The following is a 14819-nucleotide window of genomic DNA, read 5'->3' as shown; positions in this document are numbered from 1 at the left end:
GTACAATAATCAGAACAGCCACAGTAATCAAAAACTGTATATATTTACCCAAGGATTGGCATATAGATCAATGGAATAGAATTGCAGGTCCAGAAATAAGCTTTTATGTCAGTGGTCAACTGATTTTGACAAGGCTGCAAAGACAGTAAAACTCAGTGGGGAAAAAAATAGTCTTTTCAGCATACAATGGTGGGACAAGTGATATCCCTATCCAAAAGATTGAACTTAAACCTCTGCTCATAACACATGGAAGGAGCTAACTTGAAACACATTACAGGCTTAGATGTAAGAAAAATTATGTAATTCTTAGAAAACATAGGAGAAAATCTTTGTGACCTTCGGTTAAGCAGTGGTTTCCTAGATAAAACATGGTAACTATAACTGATGAAAGAAAAAATAGGAAAATGGGACTTTATCAAAATTAAAGCTGTTGTGCTCCAAAGGACTATCATAAAAGTGAAAAAAATCATAAGAATGGAAAAAAATATACAAGTCTTACATGTGTTAAAGAACTTATACCCAAATACATAAAGAACTCATAATTCAACAATAAAAAGATAAACTAAATTTAAAATGGGTAAAAGATTTAAGTAGACATTTCTCCATGGAATCAGAGACAAAAATAGCCAATAACTGAATTAAAAGTTGCCCAGCATCATTAGTCAATAGGAAGATGCAAATCAAAACCAGACTAAGACCTGCTTCACGTGCACTAGGATGGCTAGAGTCAAAGCAGTGGAAAGTGGCACATGCTGGTAAGAATATGGAGAAAGTGGTGGCTTCCTACATTGCTGGTAGAATTGTAAAATGATTTGGCCAGTTTGGAAAACAGTCTGGCTAATGGTTACTCTTAATATTAAATGTAGAGTTAGCATGTAACCCTGCAGTTCCACCCATAAGTGTATACCTAGGAGAGTTGAAAACATATACAGCATTATTCCTAACAGTCCAAAAGTGAGAACAGTCCAGTGTCCATCAACCAAAGAATGCATAAAGCAAAATGTGGTATAATCTCTATGATGGAATATTATTTATCAGAAAAAAAAACAGTGTTCTGGTTCTTGCTATAATATGGATGAACCTTGAAACATTATGCTAAATGAAGACCACATACTGTATTATTCCATTTATATGGAAAGTCATGAATTAGCAAATCCAGGGAGACAGATAGTAACTAGAGGTTGACACAGACTAGGGAGAGGAAAATTGGGAGTGCCTACTACATAGGTTTCCCTTGGGGGTGAAGAGTGTTCTGGAAGGAGATGGTGGTGCTGGTCACATAACATTGTGAGTGTACTGACACCACTAACTTCTACATCTGAAAGGGTGAATACTACAGTATGCAGATCTAAATGAGGCTTGAAAATGGGGAGCATAACCCCCTACACCTTAGAGGTGGGCTTCAGATAGTGACATCCTTACAAAAGGGACAGTGTGAGAGGGAGGGAGGTGGCAGTGTTGAGAGAAACTTAGCAGCAGAGAAACATTGGGACAAACACTACCACAGTCAAGTGAAGGCTCTAAAAATAGTCTTCAAAAAATAAATGAGGCAAATACCTGTAATCCTAGCACTCTGGGAGACTGAGGCAGGAGGATCAGAAGATCAAGCCTGGGAAACTAAGCAAAACTCTGTCTCACTATGCAGTTCAGTCTGGCCTCTAATGCACTATGTAGCCCAGGCTGGCCTTGAACTCATGGTGATCCTCCTACCTCAGCCTCCTGAGTGCTAGAAATTACAGGCCTGTACCACCATGCCCAACTTCAAAACAGTATTTTTTTTAAATGGAGTGAGGGTAGGGGGACCTGAATATAGCCCTTGGGAAAACTTTCAGTCTAGTGTAGTTCCCCTGAAGTTATTTTTAAGAGGAAGGAAAAACCTATCATTTTAAAGTAAGTTTTTGAAACAGATTCCTTTATTGCAGGTCTTGTCAGCACCTTCACTTTCTTAATATTTGTAATCATAGATACTCTAAGCAGCAGATACGCCAGACAGCATTTTCCAAAGTCATTTGACCCTTTCTTTGCATGTTGAAAAAGCCCTTCTGATGTTGACAGTAACTTTTGAATACAGTGATTCCTAGACTGGAGAATTTCATGAACCAGTAAACTTTCTAAAAAAATAAAAAGAAACCAGGCATGGTGGCACATGATTGTAATCCCAGCACTCGGAAGGATGAGGCAGGACCATTGGCTGTGAGTTCCAGCCTGGCCTTTACAGTAAGTTCAAAGCCAGCCTGAACTACATAGCAAGACCCTGTCTTAAAAAAAAAAAAGAAGAAAAAAAGTTTGGGATCAACAAAACATGGCCAGTTTTTTACTGTTTAGCAAATTGAAGTCTTCCTTTACAAAAAGCATCTGAGCTGGGATTGGTGGCACACACCTGTAATCCCAGCACTCTGGAGGCTGAAGCAGGAGGATTGCTATGAATTTGAGGCCAGCCTGGGCTACATAGTGAGTTCAAGGCCAGCCTGAACTACATATCAAGACCCTGTCTCAAAAAAACAAAAAATAAATAGAGCATCTGCTGTCACCATGTTTTTCTAAACGAGGATAATCCAATACCTCTAAGGTGAGAAGTATGTAATTTACTTTAGATCAGAGAGCGTCTGAACAGAATTTACTTGGCCACATGTTTCTCCTTTGGGTGTGGATTTCGTGCATCAGCTCTGAAACTTGAGAATTTCATGAACGTGGAAGCCTGTGGGAGCCTGTGTCCCACATGCAGTGGTACAGCTGACTGTCCTGTGCTGCTCCCCCAGAGGCCCTGGCCTTCAGTTGCTTCTCAGAGCTCATGAAGAGGATGAACCAGAACTTCCCCCATGGGGGCGCCATGGACACTCACTTTGCCAACATGAGGTCCCTGATCCAGGTAGGACTCAGTCTTCTGACTCTTTGGGGAAATAGGAAGTATATCTGAGTGGCTTAAGATTGAATGGTGTGAAGCCACCCTGAGTTTGATTACTGTTTATGCTGCTTGCTAGCTGGACAACCTCAGGCATATGCCCTTATCTCTCTGAGTCTGTTTCCTCATCTGGAAAGTAGATTACGTTCCCATGTATATCATTCTCAATAAGTTACTATGGTTATGGAGTTGAAATAAACTAATGTGTTTATACACATTGCCTGCCACTGCCTCTCAGAGTCTAACCCATGACTCAGCAGCAGTAATCCCACCTGATAATTTATTAGAAGTGCAATTTAAATTGGACAAGGTAGCACATTCCCCAAATCCCTCCACTCTGGAAACAGGCAGGAAGATCACAAGTTAGAGCCCAGCCTGGGCAACTTAGTGACTTACTGAGACCTTATCTCAGAATAAAAAGTGGGGCTAGGATGTAGCACAGTGGCAGAGCACCCCTGGCTTTGATCCCCACTACAGTTAGTCCATCAGGCTGAAGATATAGCTCAGTATGGAAGCCCTAGGTTCAAGTCCCAGTAGCACCATAAAAATAATTAATTAATTAATTTTTAAGAAGGAGAAGAAGCGGGGCTGGGGATTTAGCTCAACAGCACAGCACCTGCCTGGCAAGTGCAAGGTTGTGAGTTCAATTCCTAGTACCAGAAAAAAAAAAAAAAAAAACCATAAAAAAATAAAGAGAAGAAAACGTAAATCACTATTGCCTTTCCTCCTGAATCAGAGTCTCCAGGCATTCGGCCCAGCCATCCATGGTCCCTGAAACTGTCCATGTGACTTCTGAGGAAGCTTGAGCTTGAGAAGTCCTGTGGTCAATGATAGCTCCTTAGCACGCATCATAATTAGTGTATCTACTTCCCAGGGAAATTGAGACATTCCTCCCTTTGAATAGATGGACTAGAAATATATTAACACAGGTAAATGACAGAGATACGTTATCTTTACCAACAGTGAAGATACAGCAGTAATCAAATTAACTTTGATTTATTTTGGGGAGTTACAAAAAGTATTACAGAATATTTTGGATATCATGTTTTCACCTCACTTACTCAAAAGCGTAGATTTTCAACTTTCATTTCCCCATCCCCATGTCTGTCCTCCCAGTGGGAATTGTCCTGCCAGAGGTGGCATGTGGAGGCCCAGTGACAAAGATTGTGAAGGACAGCAAGACCTGTTCAAAAAATTACCAACAGTCAAGAGATATAAGAAAGACCAGACTTTATTCAGATTAGGATACAGTGTCAAGAGGGACAGTGGGCACATTTCCAAGAGAGGAATCACAGAGGGTGACAGAGTAGGATTTTATAAGGGGTTGAAGATGTGGGAATAGATCTGAGTTAGCAAAAATAGGCATCTCAGAACCATTTTCTTGCCAGGTGTTGTGGTGCATGCCTGCATTCCCAACACTTGGGAGGCTGAGGCAGGTGAGTCACCACGAGTTCAGGGCTAGCCTACCTACATAGCAAGACCCTATCTCAAAAAAACAAATAAAAAAAGTCCATTACCCAGGATATCCTGTTCTTGTTAATCTTTCAGGAACATCTTTATTATATCTAAAGTTGTGTGTCAGATTGCAACTTGACCAGGTCATTTACTTTAGCCTCACAGGGAGAAAGGTTTATTTTTATCTCCTGCTGGTTTGTGTCAGTGCTAGTGCATTATCTCATGATTGCTTACTGGAGGATTGTTTTAAAGGGGTATTTTTACCCTTTAAAACAGGGTTTTAACCCTTTTGTTGCCTGTGGTTAATCACCACAGGAATCACTTTCAAGAATGTGACATTCATCACCATCACATATTTGGAACCCCTTCTGCTGCATGTGCACACATCCCTGAACAACTGACAATTTTGTTTCCCAAGCTCCCCAACTTTATACATAAGTAATTCTAAGTAGTCTGAGTGCTGCAGCTGTTCTTCATGCTCACTATCAGGCGTGAGACCCTCTTGAACAGCAGTGTATTTCCTTCCTTCTTTCCTGAAGCACACACAGTCTTGCATTGGGTGTTCTTCCCATTGTCTCCCATTTTATTTATATCCATTTTCCTGTTGAGGGACATTTGAATTGTTTCCACTTTATTTTATTTTGGAGAATTTGGGGCTTTCATTTTGGCTTTTTCAAGCTGTGCTGCTTTGAAATTCCTGTGCACCTGTCCATCTTCTCATGCACACATGCAAGATCTTTGCCTGAGCGTGCACCTGGAGCGCATCTGAGAGACCAGGGATGTGTGCACCTTCAGCTTCATGAGACAGGGCTGCATCACTCTCCACATTGGCTGTACCAGTTTCCATACTCGAGCACAGTGTATAAAGGTCTTCCATACAGTCCATCCTCACTTGCTACTGTCATGCTTCTGAATTTCTGCCAGGCTGTTGAGTGTGATCAGAGCACCTCGTGATTTTACTTGCATTTTCTTGATAGTTAAAATTAATATCTTTTTTATTTTCTTTTGATACATCATTTGGATTGCTTTCTGTGAATTGCTTGTTCGTACATTTTGCCCATTTTTTATGCATATTTTTCCGTAATTAGAATCATACTGTACATATTTTTCTTTTGTGCATGCCATTTCAAACCTGCTACCCTACCCCCACCCCTTGTGGTACTAGGAATTGAACCCAGGTCCTTTGGGCTCATATTTGTGATCCTCCTGCCTCAGCTTTTCTGAGTGCTGGGATTACAGGCATGCACCACCACATCCAGTGCCCACCCCACCCCACCCTTTTTTTTTTTGCAGTACCAGGATTGAACTCACGACCTTGCGCTTGCCAGGCAGGTGCTTATGCCACTGAGCTATATCCCCAGCCCCCTACCTCCTTTTTTGAACAGCATAACTCACAGCTGTAGATACTTTTCTAATACTTGTCTTTGTAATAACAATTTTGTTGAGATATAATTCAGATAACCAAAACACGCACCCTTTTTAGTGTACAATTTTAGTGACTTTTAGTATATTCACAGTTATGGGACTGTCACTGATTTTAGGACATTTTTACTCCAAAAAGAAACTATGGACTCTGTAATAATCACCCCTCATTTCCTCCCTCTCCCGAGACCATATCTACTACTTTTTATTCCTGTGGGTTTGCCTTTTCTAAGCACTTCTTATAAATGGAATCATACAATATGTGACTTTGTGACTGGCTTCTTTCACTTCACATCATGTTTTCAAGGTTCATCCACATTATAATGTGTACCACAACTTCATTAATTTTTATTGAAATAATATTATGTTGTGAATATACCATTTTTTGTTTATTCATTCATCCATTGATGGACATTTGAGCTCTTCCCAGTTGGCTATTTTGAATAGTACTGCTCGCCATGTTTAGGTACAAATTTTTTCGTGAACATAATTTTCATTTTTCTTCGGAATACACCTAGGTATGAGTGTTAGTTACTTTTCTCATTGCTGAAACAAAATACCTGGTACCCAAAGTTAAGAGAGGAAATGTTTGTTTTGCTCACAGTCTGTAGAGGTTTCAGTCCATAATTGGCTGGCTCCCAGGCAGGGTGGCATCACAGAGAACAGTTCGTGGCAGACAGAAGACAGCAAAAGCAACAAGGAGGAGAAACAAGACTCTTTCTGTCCCCTATACTGTATGCAGGCTACCCATTCTAGGCCGGGTGTAGCACTCACACCCTTAATCCTAGTGAGAACCACGCCAAGCCAATCAGTGGGCTGATTTACTTGTCACACATCCTTCATCCCAGCATCACACACTGTAGATTCAGCCGCCTCTGAAAAAGCTCTGTGGTCACATGCAGCTTTAAGGGGACACTTAGACACAAACCATAGCAGCATGGAATTGCTAAATTATGAGATAGCTGTGTATTTAATGTTTTGGGAAACTGCCAAACTGTTTTCCACGGCAGCCACACTATTTTGCATTTGAGGAGGACTCAGTTTTCTCCACATCCTCAGTACTTGTTAATCCATCATTTTGATTTTAACCATGCTAGTGGGTGTGAAGTTATATGCCATAGTGTTTTGATTTGCATTTCCCTAATGATTAATAATGTCTAACGTCTTCATGTGCTTATTGACCTATTTGTAATCTTCTTTGCAGTAATGTCTGTTTGTATCTTTTGCCCACTTTGAACCTCTCCTGGTCCTTGAGGGCTGTTTGTGCAGTGTGGCACCCACCACCATCAATTCAGCTACGCCTTCTGGCCCAGCCCTTTCCCAGGATGTTGATGCCACCCTTTGCTTCCTCTGTCAGATCCTGGACTCGGAGCTCTTTGAGCTGATGCATCAGAATGGGGACTACACCCACTTCTACTTCTGCTACCGCTGGTTCCTGCTGGACTTCAAGCGAGGTGCAGTCTGCAAGCTGGGGCTTTGTCCCCAGATTCTTTGTGGTAGAATCTCAGGAGGGGAGACAGGGTAGAGAGGAGGCTGAGTGGGCGCTGAGCAAAGGCAGCAAATTCTGACCGTTGGTGCGCCTGCCTTGTCTTAGAGTGGTACGGTGTGGAGGGGTTGTTAAGATCCCCTTCTTCGCCATCTGTGCTGGCATAGGCTTAAATCTCAGCACTGTGGAGACTGAGGCGGGAGGATCCAGAGTTTGAGGCCAGCTTGTGCTATACAGTTCATGGCTACCTGGACAGAAGGAGACCCTGCCTCAAAAAAAATTTTTTAATTAAAATTCAATAAAGATCCTTTCTTTATAGATGAGAAAAGTAAGACTGAGACAAATCCAGTTCAGAACTAGGAACAATGGAGTGAGGATCAGAGCTCACCTCTGTGTACTCCAAAGCCAGGCTCCCTTCCATTCTGTTAGGCTGCTTAGCAAAGACCACCAGGAAGTCTAAAGCCCATGGAGTTGGAGTTGCTCACATGTTCTTCACATGACCGAGGAGTAATGTCACCTCTGAGTACATTGCTATGGTGCGGACTTGGAGCGATGCTAACGGTCACGATAACTTACATGTACAGAGAGTTTATTAAGTGCTGTGCACTGTGCTGAGCCACTTACATGCATTATGTCTGGTACTTTACTGCCACCAGTGTCGGCCTGTACATAGATTAGGAAGAGTCTCCTGGAGAAGTAGTGAGCCCGTGGCCCCCAGCTAGCTAGTGACAAAGCCAAGTAAGCCAGGTTATTGGACATGGGAAGCCCCAGTCTGTCCACCGCCCTCCTCTGTCTCTTTACTGGACTCAGAGGCAGCAGCCAGCTCTACCTGTGGGTGGGTGGGCAGACACTTCACCCGGTGCCAGTATAGATGGAGGAACTAGTCCAGGTCCAGGGCAGGGGCAGATCCATGTCACTGATACATGCACATGTCCATTCTACCCCTCACAGTGTGACAGAGCTGGTGGAAGGAACTTAGAAACCACCTGGTTTACATAGCCCATTCTATAGATGGGGAGATGGAGGGCTTTGAGAGCCAAGTTACAGTGTATGGGTCTCCTGCCTCCTGGCCTCATTCTGTCTACTGCACTAGGGCACAGACACTAAGTCTTGCTGGCCTGGGATTTTCCCTAAGGGAAGAGGGTGACACCATGTACTTGTATGTTGGTGTCTTGCTAGAACTCGTCTATGATGATGTCTTCTCCGTCTGGGAGACCATCTGGGCGGCCAAACATGTGTCCTCCGCCCACTACGTGCTGTTCATCGCTCTGGCGCTGGTGGAAGTCTACCGCGACATCATTCTGGAGAACAATATGGACTTCACTGACATCATCAAATTCTTCAATGGTACCTGAGGTCTCATGCGGGTGGGGCCGGGGGGCACTGAGATGTGCTGAGATGGGTGCACAGAAGAGGCAGAGGGGCCTTCTGCCCTGCAGCTATTTCCGAAAGGATAAGTTGATGTCCTATAATAGTGAGGAGGTGTTTTTCTCAGGGATTTAGCAGGGGGAGAATGAGTGTTGAAATTCAGCTCAAAGCTGAAAGCTGGCTGACAAGTGCCCAGCTGTGCCCACGGGCTAGGTGCTTATCCCCGCTGTGAGCATCCCCGTCCTCATCTGAAGTGGGGGAGCGGCATCTGCTCCAGATGCTTGAGGTGCCAGGGAAAAGTGGGCATCAAGAGACAGAGTCCAAGAGGCATGGAAAAGGCCCAGCCATTGAAATCAGACAGATGGGGGATCAGATCACAGTTTTCTGTCAGTTGGGTGCTCTGTGACCTTGTCCAAGTGATTTCATGTCTGTGGGTCCCAGATACTTGAGAGGTACAAAGATGCAAACACCCCCTCTCTTGCAAGGAAGTTCACAAGATTAAAAGACATGGCATGGATAAGTCTCATCACCTGGTACCTGGCCCATAGGATGGGCCCAGTAAATGAACCCTATTGCTACAATTGTCAGTATTTAAAAATAAAGAACCAGAGGCTCTAGAAATACCAAAAAGAGAAAAAGGGCAGCTGTGACCTCACCTTTGGAACTTTGAGTTTTATTTATGTATACTTTTTATTTGGGAATAATTTTTATTTTATTCATCTACCAAAATTTTGGTTTTAGAATTTTTTTTGATTTACAAAAAAATCACAAAAAATAGCTCCAGAGAGTTCATGATACCCTTTGCCCAGTTTAAATTACTGTTAGCATTTTACATGATCCTAGCCCATCTGTCAAAACTAAGAAATTAACATTAGTGTGTTCTATTTACTAAATTATAGACTATTTGGATTTCACCTGGCTTGTCACAAATTTGGTCTGCTCAAAATCTGCTCCAGGAACCAGATAAAAAAAAAACAGCAATGCATTTAATGAGCTCATTTTTTAAAAATACAGCCAGTGGGTGCTTGCCTATACTCCCAGCTGCTTGGGAGTCTGAGGGAGGATTGCAAGTTTGAGGCCAGCCTAAGCAATTTAGCAAGCCCCTGTCTCAAAATTAAAAAGGCTGGTGGTGTAGCATGTAGCTCAGTGATAGAATGCTCCTGAGTTCAGTCCCCAGTACTGGAAAAAGAATCCATCCAGTCCTTTCCACAGTCACACATATTTTTATGTTTTTACCATCACAGAATCCAATCATATATTTTTTCCACTTAATATTTAAAAAATCATGTATGTAATCACTTTTTAAGACAGCAGGCTATGTCAGGTGTGGTGGTGCATGCCTGGAATCCCAGCATTTAGGAGGCAGAGGCCGGAGAATCACTGCAAGTTCGAGGGCAGCATCAGCTACATAGTGAGTGCAAAGTCAGCCTGAACTGCATACTAAGACTCTGTCTCAAAAAAAAAGAAAGACTGCAGTCTATATCTCAAGTGACTGTTCTATAAATTATTGAATCGTCCCTTATCATTGAGCCTCTAGTTGAAATCCCCCAAATAATTCAAATCTTAGTGTAGAGGTTCTCTATCCTTTTCAGTTCAGAGCACCCATGGCATCTCTGTAAAATTTTCACAGTATCCTAGGCCCAAAGTTCCATTTAATAAGTAGGTGGGTCCAAACCACTTAGTAGGTTTTTATGTCCTAACAACTTAATAGCTTTTTGAAAACAAGATACACATAAATTGAAAAAAAAAAAAAAAAAAAAGCCAGGTGTGGTGGTGCAGGCCTGTAATCCCAGCACTCTGGGGGCTGAGGCAGAAGGATCACAAGTTCAATTCTAGCCTAAGCAATTTAGTGAGGTGCTGTCCCAAAATTTAAAAACAAATAAAAGGTCTGGGTATGTAGCTCAGTGTGGAGGCCCATGATTAAATCACCTGTGCTACCAAGAAAATGTTGGGTTTTTCAATTTTTAGAAGTACAATGACTTCTTATGGAGTCTGTGCACTTGTTGGGTGGTACACAGCCTCTTCAGGCCTGTTGCATATATCCCCTTCATAGCCTCTGCCACCACGACCTGTGTGTGGTTCTTACTTTCTATCACAGCAACCACTGAAAGCCTACCTTGGCAGGTATACAAAACCATGAGTAGGAATGTAGTTCAAATTAGTTTATGTCATACTCAAAGGATGTAGGGTATCTCTCTTAGGATCCCTATTAGGATTCTCTCTGAATTCCTAAATATCCTGCAATGTCACAGTAAGTTCACTGTGAAAGCAGGGATGGGGAAGGGGGTTCCTTCATGCCTAAGTTGAGAACCATGATCTTAGTGCCTTTTTCCTTCATTAAATGGTTTATTTACAATAAATGTCTAAGTGTAAGAGTCAGAAATAGGGCACCTGTCTGTAATCTCAGCACTTTGAGTGGCTGAAGTGGGAAGATTGCAAGTTCAAGTCCAGCCAGGGCAATTTAGCAAGTTAAAACCATCTCAAAATTTAAAAATTTAGCCAGGTGTAGTGGCACATGCCTGTAATCCAAGCACTTAGGAGACTGAGGCAGGAGGGTCCCTGTGAGTTCGAGGCCAGCCTGGCCTACGTAGAGAGTTCAGAACCAGCCTGAACTATATATAGCGAGACCCTGTCTCCCCCACAAAAAAATTTTTTTAATTGCAAAAGGACTTGGGATATAGCTCTGTGTGAGAACCCTGTGTTCAGTCGCCAGTGCTGCAAAAATAAATAAATGGGTGGATGTCTGAGTTTAGGGTTACTCTATTGTACATAGAGGTTTGAAAATGAAACTGTTTCGTCTGGCTCTTGATAAAATTATATTTGCTTTTCTCTCTTTCCTTCCCCTGGTCTACAGCCATACCACCCTGAATCTTATCCTTCCCCTGAATCCACCTGATCTTATCCTTCCCCTTTCCTCTCTTTCTTGCTTCCTTTGGTCACTTCCTTCATTTCCATAAAATCTTTAAGTATCTGCTGTGTGCCTGGCTTTGCTCTTCTAAAAGGTTCCCAGTCATTCTCATGGAAGAAGAGTGGAAAGGCCTGACCTTTATAAAGCACACACTGAACCAGCATTATCTTATTTGATCTCCGTTGTAACTTTGGGTTGTAGTTGCTGTTATGATACCCAGTTTTAGACAGGGAAACAGACCTGGAGGTTGAGACCTTCTCCCAGGCCTCTGCTTGCAGATCCAGTCTGAGGTAAGGATGTCCATAGGGAGACACAGATGGAACTCATGAGATTTACTCCATGTTCTTACAGAAATGGCTGAGCGGCACAACACAAAGCAAGTCCTGAAACTCGCCCGGGACTTGGTGTACAAGGTGCAGACGCTGATCGAGAACAAGTAAACATGCTGTGCCCTGACCACACCGCCAGCTGCTGTCCTCCTGCCCCAGTCCTTTGTGCCAGCCCAGCCCAGTGCGGGCCTGGCACCTGCCTATGAACGTGGACTTCTGTGTAGAGAGAAGGGACCCTGACCTTGGCCATTGGGCTGGTGGGGTTAAGGAGTGGACCCTCCAGTTCAGCCTTACGTTTTCTGTTTGACCAAAGATCGCCGAAGTCTGGAGTTCTCCCTCACAGACTGGAAGTGGTAGGTGGGTGGAGGAAGTGTCTTCCTTCCCACGCTCCTCCTCTTTCTTCTGGGCTTCATCTTTTCTGATGAGACCAGGGGAGGTCACTCTTGAGGAACGGGTGTCAGAGAAGTCTGTGGGACTCCCCTTGTCCCCTGCAGAAGGCCTCTGGGCAAGTTTTAGAATCTGCCTGCAAGCCTGGCTTTAAGCAGGTCTATTCCCCTTCAGCACTGCTGACATTTGAAGCCAGCGAGTGGTTTGTGGTGGGGATGGTCCTGCGCACTGGGGGATGGTAAGCAGCTTCCCTGGCTTCTACCCACCAGATGCTGGTAGAACCTCCCCTTCCCTCCCTCAGGTTGTGACAACCTGGGATGTCTCCAGACAATGCAAGCCCACCTCTCGCCTCTGTCCTGCAGCCTCCCCAGTTTAGAAAATGCACACAGATTCCTTCATACATCTGTGCTGGACCCCAGGATCCCAGTGGCTATATTTGCTCATTTTTCCTCCTTTGACGCCAGGAAATACTTTTTTCTTCTTTTCAAGAAAAGCACCTTCTTGCTTTTAAAGTGGAACCTAGGAGATGTCTGTACGTATAAGATAGTCTAAGACACTTCATGGTCCTGCCGACCAGTGAGGCTGGGCCTCACTCTGAGGGAGGACCTCACTTCCTGACCACATAACAGCAGGCTCCAGGGTCTGGGGAGTTACATGTTTGTGGCTGCCCCTGGGCTTTTCTGTAAGCACCCTTGCTCACTCAGGACAAAGGAGAAAGAACTAGGCGGGGTCCACCAGGTAGTGTCGGCAGATGTTTTCCCTGGGAAACATCCGCTGCTCTGAGGCTGCTGCCATAGCTGGGTCTAGGAATTGTCCCCTTCATACCAGGGGCTACCAGTCCCCAGACAGACCTGAGTGAGCTAGTACACGCCCCCCTGGCCCACCAGGGAGCCGCCTGACCAGCTCCTGCTCAGAGAATGTCTGAGTGGGAGGCCAGCAGGAGGCAGGGAAGAAGCTCAGGTGGTCAGAGCATGGCCGCTGTGATTTGGAGAGGAAGCAGACGGGGAAAGCAGGTTGAAGCATTGGCAGAGGGCATCTTTCCGTCCTGGACTGGGCAGAAGCCCCACCCTGCCAGCTGCTCCTCCCACTGCCTCTGAACCCCAGCCTTGGCCCAAAGGGACAGAAAGGACTGCAAGACCTCTGTGGCCCTTGTTCCCCAGGAGAGCTCCAAGGGAGACTTGAAGCTGTGCAAGTCCTTGTGGGCAGGAAGGGAAGGGGACAGCTTCTGCTGCCACTAGAATCTCACCCCTGCCCCTGACCCCTACAACTTCCCAAGACAGGAGAAAGACCCGTCAGATAAGCCTTTATTCGCCACTCAGCTGTGGACTACAGAGGATGTTATTTTAGCACGACCAGGGCTCAGGCCCCCTGATTCTTATTTATTTTTGTAACAGACCAGTCTCAGAGTATAGCACAAGATCTCCTCTCTGCCTTCCTGTGTGCTGTTGAAAGTGTGTGTGGTTGTGGTTTGCAGTGAAGCGTATTTATTCCGTGTACTGTGCTTATGCAGACCTCTGTCCATTGTGTATGTCCTTGTGTCTTGGAATTGAGTGTGTGGGAGTCATTCTGTCTGTGGAGTGCCCTCTTTTTTCAGTGTTGTGAATGCTTGCTGAAGAATTGTGTCTATATAGAGAAAATAATATATGAGCAGAGAAAAATGAATCTGCCTTTTTATTTGAAAGAAAAATGTTTGCTTCTAAAGACTTGTGCCTTCCAACCGCTGCCCCATACCATACCCAAGTGGGGTCAGGATCTTATGATAGCTGTCTGACTTCTCCAGAGAAGTCAAGGTCAAGGCAGATGAGTCACTCCTCCTTGCATAAGGTAGCTGTTAGCACCAGCATTGCTGTGTAACAAACCACTCTCACTGTGGTTTAAAGTAGACATTCATTTCACGTATGATTCTGTGTCAAGAATCTGTACTGTCACTGGGAGGTTCTTTTGGCCTTGGCCAGTATTCTTCAGGATTCTGTGCTCCCCGACAGCCTGAGAGGCAATTCTCTGGTGTTTGGCTGGCTGTCGCCTAGGACACTGGGGAAAAATGGGTCAAGTATATCTTATCCTGCAGCAGGCTGGCTCAGGATTGTCTGCAGGGCCAAGATGGTGGATTCCAGGAGAGCAAGCAGAGGTGTGCAGCACTTCTGGAGACCATGTCTGCCACATTCTGTTAGTCGATGTCAAATTCAAAGGTGGAGAAATAAGACTCCAGTTCCTGATAGGAGGCTTTGAAAAGTGGCATTGAAAAGGAGCAGGGAGGCTGGGTATGGTGGTGCACACGTGTAATCCCAGGCTGAGGCAGGAGGATTGCTGAAAGTCTGAGGCCAGCCAGGAGGCAGGGACATACAGTCAGCCCTCCAGGGGCTCCACATCAGCAGATTCACCCAACCTCAGATACAGAATAAGTGGAAGAAAATTGCACCTGTACTGAACATGTGCAGCCTTTTTTTCCTTGTCATTGCCTAAAGAACACAGTGTGGCAGCTATTCTGATAGCACTTACATTGTATTAGGGATGATAAATATCTAGAAATTGGGCATGGTGATGCACACCTGTAATCCCAGC

The 14819-nt window shown here is 44.3% G+C and overlaps 1 protein-coding gene across 2 annotated transcripts in view; it reads left to right on the top strand.

Moving 5' to 3' along the window:
- Sgsm1 (small G protein signaling modulator 1) overlaps positions 1-13919 on the top strand; it is an 84608-nt gene extending 70689 nt beyond the window's left edge. The window contains exons 23-26 of one of the 2 annotated variants that reach the window (XM_005396135.2): positions 2760-2869; positions 7137-7233; positions 8445-8612; positions 11893-13919. In XM_005396135.2, coding sequence (XP_005396192.1) covers positions 2760-2869; positions 7137-7233; positions 8445-8612; positions 11893-11981 — 464 coding nt within the window. In that variant the 3' untranslated portion in view covers positions 11982-13919. The remainder of the gene's footprint in view (positions 1-2759; positions 2870-7136; positions 7234-8444; positions 8613-11892) is intronic. The other variant, XM_005396136.2, reaches the window with a different exon arrangement.
- The last annotated feature ends 900 nt before the right edge of the window (positions 13920-14819 follow it).

The sequence above is a fragment of the Chinchilla lanigera genome, unplaced genomic scaffold (genome assembly GCF_000276665.1).
Source record: "Chinchilla lanigera isolate Chin_1 unplaced genomic scaffold, ChiLan1.0 scaffold00054, whole genome shotgun sequence".
NCBI classification, from domain to species: domain Eukaryota; kingdom Metazoa; phylum Chordata; class Mammalia; order Rodentia; family Chinchillidae; genus Chinchilla; species Chinchilla lanigera.
This window is presented reverse-complemented; position numbering and strand designations above follow the sequence as displayed.